General features: G+C 39.6%; 2 protein-coding genes across 5 annotated transcripts; both read left to right on the forward strand.

The window, feature by feature from the left end:
• The first annotated feature begins 1348 nt into the window (after positions 1-1348).
• Positions 1349-8551, forward strand: fgf7 (fibroblast growth factor 7). 2 transcript variants are annotated; one of them, XM_044134860.1, is made up of 4 exons: positions 1349-1662; positions 1972-2610; positions 6074-6180; positions 6276-8551. In XM_044134860.1, the coding sequence occupies exons 2-4, from the start codon at positions 2325-2327 to the stop codon at positions 6483-6485; spliced, it is 603 nt and encodes a 200-aa protein (XP_043990795.1). In that variant the 5' UTR covers positions 1349-1662; positions 1972-2324; the 3' UTR covers positions 6486-8551. The 2 variants fall into 2 exon arrangements, with proteins under 2 accessions (XP_043990795.1, XP_043990804.1); XM_044134869.1 differs by having other exon boundaries at positions 1391-1662; positions 2193-2610.
• Positions 8552-13762: 5211 nt separating this feature from the next.
• Positions 13763-17303, forward strand: dtwd1 (DTW domain containing 1). Of its 3 annotated transcripts, XM_044134830.1 has the most exons (6): positions 13790-13863; positions 14239-14359; positions 15347-15660; positions 15830-15967; positions 16504-16789; positions 16880-17303. In XM_044134830.1, the coding sequence occupies exons 2-6, from the start codon at positions 14326-14328 to the stop codon at positions 17107-17109; spliced, it is 1002 nt and encodes a 333-aa protein (XP_043990765.1). In that variant the 5' UTR covers positions 13790-13863; positions 14239-14325; the 3' UTR covers positions 17110-17303. The 3 variants fall into 3 exon arrangements, with proteins under 3 accessions (XP_043990783.1, XP_043990765.1, XP_043990773.1); XM_044134848.1 differs by lacking the exon at positions 14239-14359 and having other exon boundaries at positions 13763-13863; XM_044134838.1 differs by having other exon boundaries at positions 13851-14359.
• The last annotated feature ends 1449 nt before the right edge of the window (positions 17304-18752 follow it).

Raw genomic sequence — 18752 nt, forward strand, 5'->3', positions numbered from 1 at the left:
ACGAAAACATAAAGTTGATAAATGAGCTGCCGTTATTCCTTTGAAGAAATAAATAGCCAATGGCAGCAGTGATCTGGGTGGTTTTGTGGAAGCCCCCGTCTAACACTTTTTAGGCTTTTCACAAAAGGACAGAGTGCTACTCCCCATGGTGTGGTCATAAGGCCAAGGCCACTCTCCCACCTGCTCTACCTTGTTTCCCAGCAACTCGGAGTCATTTCAAACTCAAGTAGTCACCCAAATGGTATGCCAACATAACCAAACACAGATTCCCCAATAAGATACAGCCAACAGGGACAAATGCATTGTTTCATGCGATGCCCTAAGGTCTCACCTGCAAGTCTTCCTGCAAGCCTGTCTGCAAGAAGGGAGTCCGGGTTTCAAATTCCAGGCAAGGTCACTCATTTCATGTGGTTCTGGGAATCCTGACTGCGTCTGGCCCCTCTCGTTGAAATAATCTGCCTCTGGGGACTTTACCAGGTGCTACATGGCCCTGGTCTGTTTCAGAGACCCCTCCAACGTGGGAGACAACCTTTTAGAAAACACTCCCGCGTGATTTTAAGCAAACCAGTCTGAAATATGGAGCATGTGCAACAAGTCATGTTGTGTTATTTCGGTTCAACTGGTGTTTACTTTGCTAATGCACAAGACCAGAGCATGAACTGTCTCTGTGGTGATATAAAGGACAGCTGAACAAGCCGGAGCGACGTGACAGATCAGGGGAGCTGCTGCCACTGGGAGTCCTGACCTTCCCAGTGGCAAGCGCATCTTTATTGGGCGCACATAAACTTTTGAAGTAGGAAGTCTAAGGGAAGTATTCAGAGCAATAAAATGAACTCTTTAAATACAAAACACAAAAAGGGTGAAAGGGTGCATGACCTCCAACAAAGAGATGACTACTTCCTCTCAGCAGTCATGTCTTCTGCTTTTCTTTCTCTGGATGAAAACCTGAGGCATAACTTCCTGCTATTATGCCGGATCCGAGCGAGCGCTAAAAGACCTCTTTGATGTTTTCACTCGAGCCGGTAAATCCTCTCACATGATTCAGTGAGCCAAGTCAAAACCACAAATTAATTCAGACATCTGAAATGAAAGGAGGTAGATTCTGTGGAGGTTTGTAACTTGAGTAAATATCCAAGCCATCCTTCGAGTGAAAGTGAGTCAGATTTATGATATGCAACACAAAAAGCCGTTTAGAACATTGCTAAGAGAAGTTGTGGAAAACACCCCACGAATGGGTGTGCGTGTCCATGTTTTTACAGTACTTTGGATCTGGTGCACAGAACAGAGTGGTGCTTTCAAGCATTTATAGCTCCCTCTCCTGTCTGCTGGGCGAGTGGCAGCGCGCGCCAGAGAGAGGGTGTTTCTCCACTGCATCTGAGCCATGGACAGCTGACTGGTTGGGATCTAATTGCTCTCAAGTGAGGTCAGCAGCAGGCATTTATCTAAGCAGGGTGCAGGACGCAGGATGCACAGAGTCAGCTTTGCCAGAAGCAGGGGAGCCTAGATGAGGACTGACAGCGGTTCTCACCTCTTGCTTGACTTTGTTGCATCACTGAGCTGGGTTTACCTGGGTTTAACTGCAGCTTCAGACCTGAGGAGTCTCATCACTGGTGCTGAAAAGCGGCACGCGTCTGACAACGTCCGTCATCGCCCAGAGCGCATGTGAGTTGACGACCCACAGATATTGTTTGTTCAGTCTCTCCTCTTGCCGGCAGAGGAGAGACTTTATAGTTACGAAGCAATCCGAAGTGTTATTTTACTCTGTTGGAGGCATGACGAGCAAAAAGAAAGAAAATCAATGGGAAGATTCTGATTTACTATTTAAAAGACGTTTGTGTAAGAGGCTATTTGTACTAAAGTATAGAGATATACAACTTTAAAACACAAGTGTTTGAATATTTATACATCTATTTGCATTTTTCAACACCTATGTGATAAGACATCTTGCATATTTATTGATTTTTCTTACAGAGACAAGCAGTACAGCCATCTCTAATCTGGAATATTACATTGCTTGTTGGACTATCGTCTCAAAGGGATCAAGCAATTGACGAACTCTGTATATATGGACTAGCAAACCTATAAAGTTCCCATTCTGCCAGCTTTTTCTTTTCTTTTTTTTTTTTTTTTCATGAGACTTCTCACCTTTGAACTCAACCCGGCCTCACAAAGTCTCCCTCCCATCCCTCTAGGAGTCCCTGAAGCAAAGACCTGAAGGTTACAAGGCAGGGGTCAGGAGGTCGCCGGGTTGAGGAACAGCGCTCAGCTCTTGAGCTCGCGCCTCTCAGCATGTTTCTCATTGATCCCCTCAGCATTGCATTATAATGCGCAAATGGATGCTGACATGGAACCTTCAAAGTCTGCTCTCAGGACTCTACCTGCACGCGATCTTTCTGTTTGGCAGCGTGTGTGTGGTCTACAGTGACTGCACCCCCGAGCAACGCGTTGCCATCATGAACTGCTCTAAACACGAGCGCCACACCAGGAACTATGATTACATGGAGGGAGGAGATGTGCGCATTCGACAGCTGTTCAGCGGCACGCAGTGGTTCCTCACGATTGATGACTCGGGCAACATTACGGGAACTCAAGATCCTACCAACTGCTACAGTAAGGATGTGGTTCTATTTTTAATTGCTTGGGCTAATTACAGGTTGTTCTGTTTTTTATTACATGCAGAAAGTGTTGTTTTAAATGTGAATGAAGATCATTTCAGTCATGTTTTTCTCTTAATATTTAGTATTTTGAAGGTTTGAAAGAAACAATAAGGAGATGTAATGTGTAGTGTCGATATTACAAAGGACAGAAATAAACTAAAGCAGGTTGAAGCCAAATTCTGGCTATAATGAAGAAAAGTAAAAACAGCCTACAACTAAAATCTCAAATTCAACTACCTTGAAACAAACACATGTTTGCTACTTCATTCAGTTTTTGCCAGTGCAACTAAAAAGCGGCACATTTTATTTGGCAGCTTTGACAGCAGCAGTATAACACGGTCATCTGCTCAAATTACTGCGGTGGAAAATTCTTTTTTTTTGACGTTTATGTTTAGGGATGCGACTAAAACTGTCGGTCACAGTGAGGATGTTTTGGGTGGTTATCGTTCCCTCCTATCTGACAGTGTGGCAGAGGGAAAAATGTTGGCTTTAAAAGAAGATGCCTCATGGAAAAGACGTATTGAGCAACAACTGGAAATGAAAGACTGAAGATCTGAGGCACCCACATGTGGCTGGGACTTGCACGCAAAGAGCCAAATAAATGTTTTTGGTTTTTTGGGGTTTTTTTAATCAACAATCTTTTTATGATACTAGCTGGGAATTTTTAAAAAAGTTTAGAGAATACTAGACTTCTTTTCTTGAAACAAGACAAAAAAGTTGCTATGACATTGTGCAGCATATGGACCAAAACAGCCACTTCCACCGAACTTATCTTTTATTCTGTATAATATATTTGATCTTATTTCCTCTTTTGAAGTTCTTTTTTTATTTATACTGTAATTTATATTGTTTAAAATATTTTTTTTTTTACTTATCGTCAAAGTACTAAGTACCGTGGCAGTACTAAAATTGATACCGCCATCAAATTATAAAACTATTTCTCTATAGGGTAAATGTCTACTGCTATAACATTTTCTACTGAAAATGTGCAAATAAATTGTAATGAAATGTACATACAAATGTATTTACTTATATAAATTTTAAAACAATATAAGTATATATGCATGAAATGAATGCAGTTAGTGTTTTAAGATGTGCAAAAAGTCTCTGCCCTAACAGGCCCATCATTTTTTTCTTTTTCTATATCCAATAGTATTAAAAACATGCAAAATTTACCAGCTGAAAGTCAAAGGAAAGACCTGAAAGATATAGGACTAACCAAGAAAATATTGCAGTCGATGTTAAAATGTTACAAATTTTGTTCCTGTTTGCTTTAGAACATGAAAAGGCTTTCAATGTCAGCGGGACAGAACAACATCATTTAAAAAGAAAAACCCACTACAATATCCTGTCCTTGAAAGGCTGTCTGCTGGAACTTTAGCAGCAAAAGCAAATCCGAGCCTCGGTAGTCTTCAGAGAAATCAGGATTGGGGTTTTTACCCACAAGATTGTTTTCCTCGCCAGAGGCAGCAAGTGATGGCAAATCTGTTTAAGCTGGTGATTGCCTGAGAGGCTCTCTGCTTCAGAGCCAAAATGTTTTAAATGTCTGTACGCATGACTGTGGAAATGTGCTTCATCTTTTCATGATGCACAAAATAACTGGAACTGATAAAGAACATTAGCTGGCCAGCGGATTACATTACCAAACATTAAAAGCAGCAACAAGTCCCTGTTTCTCCCAAATGAAATGATTGTAAAAGGACAAATGAATGACTGACTTTCAACATAACACAAATTCAACATCAGCTGTACCTTTAATCATCATGAGTTCAATCGGCAGATCAGAAAGGCTGGGTGAGGATCACTTGAGCAAAGTAGTCAACGCTCACAATCAGAAGGACAAATTAAAAGAGCAAGCAGAGCGCAAACAACATCTCCAGATTGGGACGCTACCATCTGTTTGTGATCTGGCAAAGATGCATGCATGCTTAATGTCATTCTGAAGAACCTCAGAAGAGTTTCCATTTTTTTCCCCCTTTATCTACTTGTCAAATTAATTATTATTATTATTTTTTTACATGGAATAATGAAAGTGACACTGAGGCTTTAACTGAGCGAAAACTCTGTCATCAGGACCTTGTTGTTGTTCATGAAATCAATTTGTGTTTATGTAAAAAATAAGAATTTAATTTTATGGTTTATTCATTCACTGGAGTCAGTGAGAAGAACAACACAGTAAACCTTACATATTGCTGCATTCAGACAAGTTTTAAGTCTAATTCAACAGATGAATTACCCCCACTTTCATCTGCGTATATGTTGTTTTACATGATACTCAGACATGGTCAGAGTAGCCATTAATTGTTAGAGTAGAACTACTTAAACATATTTTTACTCAAGCAAAAGAAAAAAGTAGCTGTCCAAGAAGGCTACTCAAATACTGACTGATCAAAACGTCAATTACTTAATTTTTAAGTATTACGTCAGACGGACAAAAATACAGTTATGTGGAAATTTTGGCTGGATCTTTAGTTGGATTTTAACAAGATTGGGTAAAAGGAAGACTTTTCTAGCTAAATTTCTTTCAATATAAAACCCAGAGCACTGAAACGTACAGCAGGTAACAAACACAGAACAGGGTAAAAAGACAAAACTTCCAGTGACGACTCATGCAGTGTATTATATAATCTGTAGACCTCCTCCAAATTGCGCAGCAAACAAAACTTGTGTATAAACACAATGTCCCACTGTAACCAAAACTGTAGGTGTGTTTCTAGTGGATATTTTGTTAAAATGAGCTTGTTTTCAAGCCACAGTGGATAGAGTATTTGGAAATTTAACTCAATTAAGACTAGAGCTTTTTCATGATAATATTACTGAAGTAAAAGTAAAAATTACAGTCTTGTAAAACTGCTCCCCAAAACACTTTTTTCCCCCAAAAGAATTACTGAAGTATGTGCAACTAGTTACTACCCACCTCTGATGATACTGTAGATAAGTTGTAGGACTTTCATTCATTTCCTTCATTTAAAACTTACTTGGATCCAACTTACGCATTTTTGTGTACCTCTCTTTTCTATTGGCAACATATATTTTCTCAAAACACAAAGCAAACAATAAAACGGAGCGCAAATGTTCTGGCTTGCTACAAATTTGAAGAGCAGAGCTAAACTGTGGCGTGCAAAGCACATGCAAGGAGGCAGTTTTCTCAATCTCACGGGAGAGAAGCTCAATCTGTCTCCCATATGCGCAATGGCATAGGTTGCGGTTTGTCTAATGGCCACCCAGGCAAGTTAACAAGACTTGAACTAAGCCAGAAAGACCACAGACTGATTAATCGCAGGAACCTCCATCTTGTTTTGTTAATGAAGACGAATGTTGAGGTCAGCCTGGAGTTGGAGTGAAAGATGGATGTTGACAGTTCCTTATCTTTTCTGCAGTGTGTCTCATTTCTTTACTTCCTGGCTGTCTGGCAGGTATCCTGGAGATCAGAACGGTGTCCGAGGGGCCCACGCTGGCCATCAAAGCTGTAAAGAGCCAGTATTACATCTGCATGAACAAGGGTGGAAATCTGCAAGCCAAGGTAACACATTTCATTCAGCGTTGAACTAACGTGTCACGGAGGAAGAGTTCTGAAACGTCGCAGTAAATGTTTGATATATATTCTTGTAATTGCAGAAGACCTACAGCAAAAGCTGCGACTTTAAGGAGGGTTTCCTAGAGAACCACTACAATGCTTACTCCTCTGCAAAGTGGACTGAAAAGGAAATGTTCATAGCGCTAAATCAGAGGGGGCGGCCAATGAGGGGGAAGAGGACCAGGAAGGCAAGCGTAGCTTCTCACTTCATCCCGATGAAATGCTGGGAGGAGGAGAGGAGAGTGGAGTGAAGAAACTAAAGACTTTGTCCCAGACTGTGTGACTCAGGTCACATTTATGTGTGTATATCATACCAGACACATGTAGTCTCATTACCAGCATCACTCTCCGCTCTCCTAAAGTTCAGTCGTATCAATAAGTGAAAAACAGACGTACGACGGTCTCCTTCATACAAGATACTGAAACTGCAAACATGGACTGAAGTTATTTTGAAGTAAATACTATAAATTGTATTAAAACAGAAGTATTTTCTTACCAAACCATAAAAAAGAAAAAAACAATCTACACGCAGTCTGGACTGTATTCTTTACAAATGATTTGCCACCAAGCTGCCGGATGAGGGGACGTATTTAATCAAAGAATAAAATAAAATGAAATGAACTAAAATAAAAAAATGAATAAAATAAATAACTATTCAGAGGGGATAGTTGATCTGACCAAAACGTGCTGAAGCAAGCTGGGCTTGTCTTTACCTTCCACTGCACCAGATACATTCATACAGAGCTGACAAAGTGCATGTAGTTAAGGACAATATGAATAAACAGCAAGTCAAGCTTATTGTGATAGATGTGTGTGTGAGTGTGTGTGTGAGTGATTTTCTGCATGGACTCTGGTCAAGTACACTGTAGCTGCTCACTGACTCCCTTTTCATTGTCAATATTTCACCTTAAAGCGCTGAAAGGTTTTGCTGCTGCTGAACAGACATCCAGATATATATACAGAGTAAATATCTTAATAAGTAAGAATAACCCCTAGACTAAAAGACAAGATATTTGGCTTAAAGGGTTTTTCTTTATATACCTTTTCAGACATTCCTGTTGTGCTGAGTGCCAGCAGGAAAAATACACACAGATTCAACATTTGGTACTCTAATGTAGAAAATATTACCGGAGTTTTGGCTGTGGCATTGCAGCACTTCATCGCCTGTGGCCCCCCAATTCCCTTCTTTGTACAAAGCCAACATGCTGAAGCAAAGCTTCACTACGCACCTTTTTTTCCCCCTCCACTAGAGGGTATAATAAACCTCAAAATAAACTCACATCCCCTCTCTTATGAAACTTCTTAAGTCGACTTGTCAACAAAACGTCAAACTGAAATGGAAACACACAGCTCTCTGTTAGATGTTGCTTTGAACGTCTTCACAGCCACTTGTGCTTGGGTTAGACTGCATGTGAACTTTATGAACCGAGCCTTTATCCTGCCATAAACTAAACTGACGTTAAAACTACAAAGCTCTGGGGGAACTTGAAGACAGAGGTGTGTGTTGTATATTGTGATGACATTCAGCATTATTTATTCTGTTTATTAACGACAATAAAGACAAACATGGTATTTATTCTCAGCTTTTGCATGTCTGTAATATTCACTATGATATAGTCATACTTAAACAAAGAGGTCTGATCTGTTATTTGCTGTGATTTCAGTGTTGTGGTAAAATGACCCCGTTTCACAGCCTAATGTACTCTTTAACTCTGGATTTTGCTTTATCCTGTTGAGAAAACCTATTACCAGTAAAACAAACTCAATGTATCAAATTAAAATGCCTCCTTTGTTCTTCGGATGATTATTTCCATGCTGTAAATAAATTTTGGGGAAAATGCTTGTGTCCCCGGACAATCCTGAGAAAATAACACAGATTCATCCGATCTGGAAAGAGAGACCTACACGAAATCCACCACAAGGGGTACGACTGTGAATTTATGATGGAAGATGCGTCAAAGTTTACTTTATGTACAGTAAAAGTAAAGTCTTGTCGGTGCAAGAAATAAAATTGCAGACTCACCGGCAGGCTGCCAACACATGCATTTAGTTATTTAAACACAAGAGTGGATTCCCCCCCAAAAATGCTCACCGACACAGAGAGCACGTTTTGCCAGGGTTCACATCTGGCTTGGAAAACCCCTGACAGATGGAGACAGTGAAATTGAGAGAGCAAGCCTATGAAATACGATTGACCCAAACAACATCTGAGCAAGGTGAGGGCTTCTGCCAAGTCACGCAAAGTTAGTCTTAGCAGATAATTTGTAACATGCTCAAAACGTAAACACATTTCAGGCTCAAGGCCGTGTATTCCCAGTAGGAAGGGCATGAGGCTGGAGCCGACTAACAACAGCGAGAACCCAACAACAGAAAGGATGCAGCACAGTCACACCAGATGCAAAATGTTACAACCTACAATGTGTGAAGGAAAGGAGCTGATTGCATTTGGGCATTTTCTTCCTGAAATAGCAGTTCTCTTTAATGTTTGGATCTATCGTGAATAAATGGGCTGCATTGTCAAACATATTGCTTTGTAAATCCACCTCTGAATAAACGTGAACTGTTTAACACTTCATTAATGATCAGACGCCGTTTATTCTTGCCACCAAAACCAAACAATTAGCTCTGTGAAAATGGCAAAATCTCTCTTTAATCTCTGCATGATTCTTTATTTTTCTGCATGGAAAAAATTTTTTAAAAAGCACATTGCTACTGTGCAATCTGATGAAGCCCTTAGGATGAAAAACTGTTCTATAACAATGATTTAATCTTAATTATGATGCTTCATAACAGCAGGGTTGCATTTTTTGTGTAAGCATAAACACAGAAAACCACATGTGTCCCATATTAAAGGCTACATGCGCAGACAGGGGCAATGTCTGCAAAAACAGTGAGGTCTGCGTCTGGCTGTTAACAACGGAGCCGGGAAGACCCGACAGGAGGGGAGCATGAAAAAACAAAACAACAACAACAAAAAACAAAAAAAACAATGAGTAAAGATGAACAGAGAGTAAGGTTGAGAACACACAGCTGAACTTGATACATCTCAGAACCATAAACCTTTCCTTCCCGAAGGAAATCTGTTGCTGAGGTATTTTGTGTTTTCACCCCTTTGCACAGAGACTCCAAAAAACTTTAGACCAGAGGGAAATACTCTCTGGTCATATTCTCATAACAGAAGATGGGATGAGGACAGAGAACTGGAATAGATATTTGTACTTTCTATTAAGTTAAGTTGGTATTTATGCAGCAGATCAAACTTTTGAAGATCCATCTGTACATCAATCCATGTATTTTCTCCCTTTTATCTAAGATCAAGTTACGTTGACCTGAGACTTAAAGGAGCTGAATTGCCCCCCAGGAGTTCACACTCAGCTGTAAACGGCTCCAGTGTGAGTTGAATGTTATGGCCTAAAGAACGCAGCAGAACCCTGCCCTTCCCAGAGATTCCTTCATAGGCCATCCAATCCTGCTAGTTAGTATCAAAAACAGCAAACATTGGAATTAAGACCAACTTTGTGTCAAGAATTCACCTACAGCTTTTGTTTTGGCATACAGGGACCAGATTACCCCTGAAAACTACCCAAGTAACCAAAGTAACCAAGTAACAAAAAACCAAAACACACCTTCCAGAAAACACGTGGAGCGAACAATCATACTTCCATTACATAGACAACAATTCTGCAAAGATAAATAACTAAAATTTCTGCACTAAGGTTCTGTATCCTTCTCTGTTTCTCATCGAGTTATAATCTCTCCTTACTTGATAAGACCCTGCATCGTTATCCTGCAGCTGACCTACAGTCTAATGTTGCCTGCTGGACCCTTCACTCTGTCTATTGTGAAAATACATACTTGTTTTTAATATGTGGAAAGAAACAGTGAGAACAGCTTCTGTAGTGAAATTAAAGATGATTGAGTTTATTTCTGACATTATTGATAAGGCATGTAAAATAAGTAACAACGTTAATATTCTTGTCAATAAACTTCATATGATGAGCTAGCATGGGTTAACTAGTCACCATTTAGCTGCTATATGGTTACCATAATATCTAGTGTTAAATTCCTTCTCCCCTGTTGATCTGTTTTGATATGGACACACGGAAATCACAAACTTTGCTTAGTGAAGTCCAGAAAACGGTGTTCAGTATGACTGTCATCTACAAAACTATCCACAAATTAAATGGCGCAAACTCCTATCTTTATATTTGAACTGTGTTGTTGATATCTTGACCAGGTTTCCCTTGCAAAACAGATGTAGCATCTCAACGGGAGAAAACTGGGTAAGCAGAGGCAGTGAGTTAAGCAATGAACAAAATATGATTAATAAGGTGCTTAAACACCCTTAGGTTACCCTGGTGGGTTGCATTTGTCATTATGTGTCACTGGTTGCACGAAACTAATGTTCATTTTCAAGTACAGTACGTTTTTCTTTCATGACCTCATAAAATCCTAGAGAAATAGTTGACTACATTCAGTCGAGTGTCTCTCCTGGGTCGCTTCTTCAAAAGCTGAAAAGGTTCACGGCAAATGAGTAACACATGTGTTTGTACTGAGCAAAGTTACCATAACCGTAACTAGTCAGCGATCTGTCTGGCTTTAAATGACTCGTCAATGTTTATGGCTTTTATAAGAATTACTAAGTGTTTTTGTTCCAGTGCAAAAGAACAGAGAAGATGGTGTGGGATATTGAGTCACGCCATCTTTACTCCGTCTTCCAGCAGCTCACACATCTTGCCATTGCTGGTGAGGTGAAAAAAGTAAGTGAATCGGTTTTAGATCTCACATGTTGCAATTATTTTCAATATATCTGCAGGTAAATTGCTGTAATTATTGCAAAGAACTGGACGATATTGTTAAAAATGTAACAACACACTGCATGACGAGGAAGGATATAAAAAGGGTGCTTTTATAAAGCGGCAGTAAAATGGGAATAAGGTCAAATTTTATGTCGAAGACAATGAGTCAGATCATGTTTTACAATTTTCAAAACAGAAGTTTAAAAGCCTTCTTTTCTTTTTTTCCTTTCCCAGTATGGGAACTAAAATAATGCTCTGAAACAGCTGTGATAAATTACTTTATCATCATGCCTGAGAGCATGACATGTATGGTAAATTACAGAAATCCTTATTTGGAAACAGTTAATTTCAAGCAGCATCCTTCAAAGGATATTGCTTAAGAGGTGGAAATAAATAATGTATCATTGCTGGAACTGTCAGAGTTTAATAAATTCTTGAATTATCCGAACACCCTCAAAGATGCCAAACTTATTTCCGATGCAATTTGTAATGTCGGGATGACATCACTGTGAAAGTGGAGCAACTGAAGCAGTCTTACTCTTGGCAAGTAAAAAACATATTTCTGTCATAATTTGTGTCCCGTTTAGATTCGGCTTGTGTTCCACTTGCTTTTTGGGCTGATGCTTTTGGTTTGAAAATCAGTGAATGTCTGGTGCTTGGCAAGAAGCTCTTCAAAAAGTTATAGACTGTTTTATAAAGCTGTTATGGCAAAGACACCCGACCACAGACTGAGCACAGGAAATCCATAAATGTCTGACAAAGTGAAACAAGCATTTGTATACTATAAAGACAAATGGTAAACACAATGGCTAATTAATGTTGAGACACAAGTAAAGAGGGGCTTTTTTTTTTTCTAACATCATAATGGGAATTCACAATTCACATCACAATATTGCGAAAATTATGGACAACCCTAACCATTCGTGTGAGAAATCCTTTAATCTCCCGTGGCAACCATTCAACTGCGCAAAACACTTGTGGGGACCGAGCGTCAAAGCTCCTCGTTGGAGCTGCAGTTTCCAGGTTCCTGAACTTCCGCCTCACAGAGCAGCCCTCCTCCATGACGTCCCCACTCTGCTCCTTCAGGTGTTTGCTAATTGCGAGGATCGCCTGGTGGAACTGCGCGTCTGCAGAGCTCGTTATACGTCAGGGGTGGGCACTCTGTGTCCTGCAACTCTTAGATGTCTCCCTGGTCAACACACCTGAATCGAACAGCTGATGCCAAACTGGAGAACCTGACTCCCAAGTCCAGTCAGGTTCTCCAGAGTCCTGCTAATGACCTCATTATTTGACTCAGGTGTGTTAAAGTAGAAATACATCTAAAAGTTGGAGGAGACCGGCCCTCGAGGACCAGGAGTGCCCACCCCTGTTATACATGCTAGTTCTCAGTGAAACCCTGGTAAAAACATTGTTAAAGGGTTAATAGAGTGACGTTGGCATGACATCCTCAAGGCGGATTTCCGAAAAGACCAGGACTTTTTAAAGAAACAGAACCCCAATTTCAAGGCGCTAAATTTCAAAGTCATTTAACAACTGAATGTAACATAGTTGCTTGACTGTGTTACATTCAAGCAACTATATTGTGCCTGAAAAATACACAATATTATTCCTTTAAAAGAACAACATGTTTTAAATGGGTCTAATATAGTATTCTAAATGTCATGTTTTCATTAGCAGTAACTGTAAGTAGAATATCTGCATATAGTTAAAGGCTTGAAAAGATCAGTGTGAGTGTAATTAAGAAATAATTAATTAAATGATTAATCATGAGTTACTGAACTTTTATAATTATTCTAATTAATTGAATGTGACTGTATCCCAGCTTAAAAATGAAATGAAAAATAGTGTCTTCTGTTGGAAAAAATAGCTTACACACATTTTTCACAGTCAAAATGTGTGAAAAATTGCATGTTTCTGGAATAACTCTTAGTTTCTTCACTATATTGCTACAGATTCAGAAAGTTGTCCCATCCATACGATATTTAACGCAGCTATCACTTTGGTGTTTCAGTGTAAGATGAACATTTATCTACCAGCAAAACAAATTCAACAAGAAAAAAACTGTAAAACTCAAAAATATGTTGTTAAACGTTGTTTTATATCCATATTCCCTTATCCATATCAATTCTAAATTAAAGCTGTTAATAATTAGTATTGGTACATTACTGTTATTGAAGAATTTTCATTGATAGATTTCTCAATTAATTTCTTGAAACTGTGAAGTGAATACTGAAATGTGAGTTTTGTGTTAAACCAAAATGTTAATGTATTAAGAACAAAGTGAGCTGGATAGAAAGAAAATAAATATATTCGTTAGGATGGCAGTGACATAGGTGTGATTTTACAGATCCCTACCAAAATCTGCTTGGTTAAATAGCTTAGGAAAAGTTAAATATTCCAATATTCCAAACTAATTACACTCTCTAAATCTCAGTTTATCAAACCAAGTGACATCAGAGTTGTTATTACCTTAGTTGAAGAAATAAACTACTTGTGGTAGTTTATTTCCACAATGTGTCAATGTTATTACTAAGTTTGACAAATGGAGCCTCCCTGCCTTGGTATTACTATTGTGAGGTTTACCAGTTAAAGTCAATTAACTTCGTTGTAACAAGAAGTAGATGTGGTTAAATGCCAAAGACTTATAAATTTGTTTTGAAAAGGGAAAACGTGTTTATTCCCTTTTGCATGCAAGATCTCCTTTTAGTCCATTGAGGGCGCTAGGTTAATCGGACTGCTTGGTTGTTGCTTGGCAACGGAGTTCTTGTATCTATTTCCGTCTTGCGACGTAGAATTTCCGGTATGTGGGGAAGACGCGGGCTGCTTTCTGGTAGGCATGCTTGAACTGTTTTGCTTGGGGTTTTACCTTACCGGGGACGCCAGCAAATATTATGCGACGGCTTTTGTTTTGCTCAGAGCTTTCCTTGAATAACTAAGCCATTGTGTCTGCTAATGGTTACTGCCTGATGTGTGGGGAAGCTAACAGCGGTTAGCTTCACAGGCTGATGTCGCTTCAGTTTGTAGTACAAACAGATGTGAAGTTCATCTGTTGGTTCGCTTAAAACACTTGTAATCTCAACCACTGCAAGCTGGGAACCCCTCACGAAAGCTATGCTTTTGGAAATGCTCTGATCCAAAAGTCTAGGTATCACCATGTGTCCCTCGTTAGACTTGCTTAGATCCGTTTCCCTTGCTCTTACCACAGCCACGCAGAGGACAGAAAGTTCACCTGTTTCCAAACTCAACAGACGCCAGGACGAAGAGATAATCAGCCTTATTCACTTCTTCCTGAATGTTGCACATACTACTAAAATATAAACATAGTGGTAAGTTCTAGTTTGGAAATCTTTTAGTAATTTCGGAATAATAAGAGAAGATTTTTACATCCATTCAGACAATTTGCAACCTTTCTTTTGCGCTTCGAAAGTGCCACACTTGAATATATGATCAAAATCCAAGTATACAAAAAAGTAATAAGAATTTAAAAAGCGTGCACAAATTATTTATTAAATAAGCAATTAACTAAATGTGTTTCTTTGTTTAATTTTGTCTTTAGTTTTATTTGTTTTCATTACATAAAAAGCGCGTGTAATTTTTATATATATATTTCTTGTATTTTAATTGTTACTGCAACACCCCTTTGCATATAACTGCCAGCCCTACTCATGAGTTAACTAGACAAATACTATGATCCATTTGCAGTAATCCTGTTGTGAACTGTAACACAGAAACCACGACATAATTAAGAACATTTTGAAAGAATTATTTATGCTTTAACATCTAATGACATCATATTTTAATTCAATTTTACATTTAATTATTTAATCACTCACTGATTTAAATAATTTTGAATAGCTTGTATTGTAAGTTTTATTTTAGTTAGGACACGCCGTTATTAGATTAGTATTTATTATATTGTGTGACATTTATTGCGGGCAGTAAATACCAGTTTCAAGTGTTTAAATGCGACATTCTGGCTTTGTTTTCAGAAGTTAATAGAAGAAAGTACAGTTTGGCAGGAGGCAGCTCATATGTGTCTCAAGAGAACGTTTTTGGAATGAAAGAAGATTTTGCTGACAGCATTGCTAATTGTATCATATTTCTTTAACCAGTAACGGCCTGCTCAGTTCAACTCATTTGTCTTAAAAAAATAATAATAATTCTGTTTGGACTTTGTTAAATAACTCCCAGCTGGATTAATGTACACTTTCATGTTATTCTGTCACTCTTTTTTTTATTTTATTTTTTTTTACATCATGCAACTACTAAATCAGTTATGTTTTTTTTTTTTTTTTTTTTTTCCTAACATTTAGTGATTGCAAAGCCAGTCTACTCCAAGACAAATACATCACGATCTGAAACAGCAACCATGAGCAGCCTGGATGGATACCAGCCATTTTATTCTAGTTGCCGTGACAAACCGACCGTCACAGGTGATTTATCAGATGTCCACGAGCACGCCAAGCAGCCTCTGCAGGGGCTGAAATTGGCATCACATGCAGTACTGGACACAGCCCAGCAAAGAGGCAGGTTGAAGTGCTCTAAATGCGGAGGGTCGAGGATGTTCTTCTGCTACACATGCTGCTCATTAGTGGGTGTCAACATGCAAGAAATTCCCGTAATCAAGGTCAGTAAGGCCCTAAAAAATCCACTTTGTGTTCTTTCAACAGAGTCCCTCTGGAAAATGTATTTGGAATATATCGCGATGTGATTTGTGATGTGATGTTTTTTGACGCAACACCAGTGATGAACTTTCCTGTCGCCCTAACTCTTTCATATTGCTGTGTTTTGCTCAGCTCCCTGTGAAGATAGACATCATCAAGCATCCGAATGAAACGGACGGGAAGAGCACGGCAGTCCACGCCAAGATTCTCGCTCCCAACGACGTCACAATGTATACCTACCCCTGCATTCCTGAGTTTGAAAAAGACAAGGTTAGATGGGTTTCATTAAATCCCAGAACTAGTTTTGCTCTTAAGATGCTATTAGGAATCATTGAGCGTTTAGCCTGAGAGGTAGAGACCTAACTCTGGAATCTACAGGAAACTGCAGAGTGGAGTTCATGAGAGCATCAGCAGAAGACATGTACTGTCAGAGGTCATAAATGGATGTGGCTTAATAGGCTTAATTTCTGTAACATTTGCAGTGCATAATAGTTTAAATGCATACAGCTGTTTTTTTCTCTAATGATTCCATTCACTTATTTTTGTGCTCTTGTATCTAATTTCAAACAGCTAGCTCTAGATTTGCCGTTTTCATCGTATGAGTTTTATTCTCTCCTTCCTCTCTCAGCTGAGTTGCACTCGTGTTCTGACTTTTTCTCTTTAGCTGCTTCTCGAGTTTAGCTGTGCATAAATCAAGGCACGGCACAATTGGAGATTTTATAAACTCCCTTTTTTTCGTTGTGTTTTGTCAACATGGAAGTGATGCTATTCCACTTGGTGTCTCTGCTTTTTGTTTTCTTTCCTAGGTAGTGTTGGTGTTCCCAGGCCCGGGGGCTGTTTCAGTTCAAGAAATGATCCAGTGTTTACGTGACGGGAGTAAAAACAGGTCGGGAGATCCCTTTGAGGAACCCTGTCTAAAGAGGATGAAAGGTGAAGCTCAGACTGCTACAAAGTTTGCTAAGGACGCACAGTCGGTGCCGCAAGATGAAGCTCAGAGCTCAGAGTCCAGGGTGTACCCTTTACAGAGGGTGGTCTTCATCGACAGCACCTGGAACCAGACCAACAAGATCAGCACAGACGAAAGGCTTCAAGGTAGTCGTCAAAGTCGTACTCTGACATTATGAGAGTATCTTAGGTTACGTTCATGTTTGATTTTTTTTATTTTTTTTTTGTCCTCTCCAGGTTTGCTCAAGGTGGAACTGAAGACGAGAAAAACTTGTTTCTGGCGGAGCCAGAAAGGCAAACCGGACACTTACCTTGCTACTATTGAGGCTATCTATTATTTCCTCAAAGACTTCCACCAGCACTGCCTGGGTCAGGAGTACACTGGAGAATATGATAATCTGCTGTTTTTCTACTCCTACCTGCATTCACTGATCAACAAAGCCAAAGCTTCTGCTGGAAAGTCCTGATGAAAGGTGTGTGGAAAGAACAACGTCGGCTGCATGTGACTGAGTGGGAGTCTAATTAACAGTTAATTTAAAAGCCTATTAAAAGCCGGTTATTTGATCTGATTTTTTTTCATTGCTTGAACATTTTATTTTATATGGAAGGCTGACATCACTTTGCATGAGAATGCGCAATAAAACCCAGATTTCACAATTTAGGCGCGTGAGTGTTTGAGTCGGTACATTTAAAAGGTGTCATGGTGATTTGAAAAAAAACATACAATGTATGTAAAAACACTCATGGATTTGTTATTAATGTGAACAGAAACTAACGATGCTTCGTTTTAGTTTGCAGTTGCAAAAAAATATTGCGTTGGGATTTGAGCGTCAGTCACTCCAAGCTCTGATCGTCGAGATCAAAATCACTAAAAAGTTAAAAAGTTCCTTGCTTTACTTTTGTAAAGCAAGAAACTAATTGTGACCGAAAAACTAGATTCACGACTACAAGTGGATCAAATATGCTATCCAGTTAGGGGGTCAGAGTTCAGCCTTAGAGAGAGGAGGTAGAGCTTAGTCATCCATTGGGAGTCTGGGCACTTGATCTATTGTGTCCTTCCAGGGCAGACTCAGAAATTAACAAAAGGACTGTCCATCCATCCATCCATCCATCCATCCATCCATCCATCCATCCATCCATCCATCCATCTATCTTCTGTTCACCCTTGTCCCTAATGGGATCAGGAGGGTTGCTGGTTCCTCTCCAGCTGCGTCCCGGGCGAGAGGCGGGTTCACCCTGGACAGGTCGCCAGTCTGTCTCAGGGCAACACAGAGACATACAAGACAAACAACCATTCACTCACACACTCACACCTAGGGAGAATTTAGAGAGACCAATTAACCTGACAGTCATGTTTTTGGACTGTGGGAGGAAGCCGGAGAACCCGGAGAGAACCTACACATGTACAGGGAGAACATGCAAACTCCATGCAGAAAGACCCTGGGCCGGGAATTGAACCCAGGACCTTCTTGCTACAAGGCAACAGCTCTACTAACTGCGCCACTGTGCAGCCCTTCATCCCTTGGGAATGCCCTGGAAAAAGTTTAAGTGTTGTAAGGAGCGGCATTTCATCCTGGACCTGATTTTGGACAGGTGACAGACAAAAGAGAAACCTTGCTTTCCATCTTTAGTTATTTTTAGAGGCACCTCGATCACCCTTTACTGGTTCAGAGTTTTATTGACAGATGTGAAGTGACATTTTCAAGCAAATCTCTACATTGAATTCTCAACTAAGGCTTTCAGCTGTGGTGGAAGAAGCGTAGTCTTTTAAGTGTTTTAGGCTGAGCTAATTGATGGCATAAACTTAGAAAGTCTTTCAAGAGAGTGCCAGGTAGAAAGCTCCAGTACCTGAGTCTTTGTACAGGCTGTGACCTCGGTGAAGAACCTTCTGGACTTAAAGAATACCACACTGCTGGCATTGCTTCTCTTGTTTTGTGTAAACGCCTCTTAATCCTGCGCTGAATCACTGTCACATGCCCAAACAAACCTCACCCTCCTGCCCTACACATGCACAGAAGGCATTAACATGGTAATGATTGTTATTGTCGACCCCGTTATACGTTTTGGTTAAACAATTATTGACATCAGCCAATATCAATGCTAATGCCGA

The sequence above is a fragment of the Gambusia affinis genome, linkage group LG02 (genome assembly GCF_019740435.1).
Source record: "Gambusia affinis linkage group LG02, SWU_Gaff_1.0, whole genome shotgun sequence".
NCBI lineage: Eukaryota > Metazoa > Chordata > Actinopteri > Cyprinodontiformes > Poeciliidae > Gambusia > Gambusia affinis.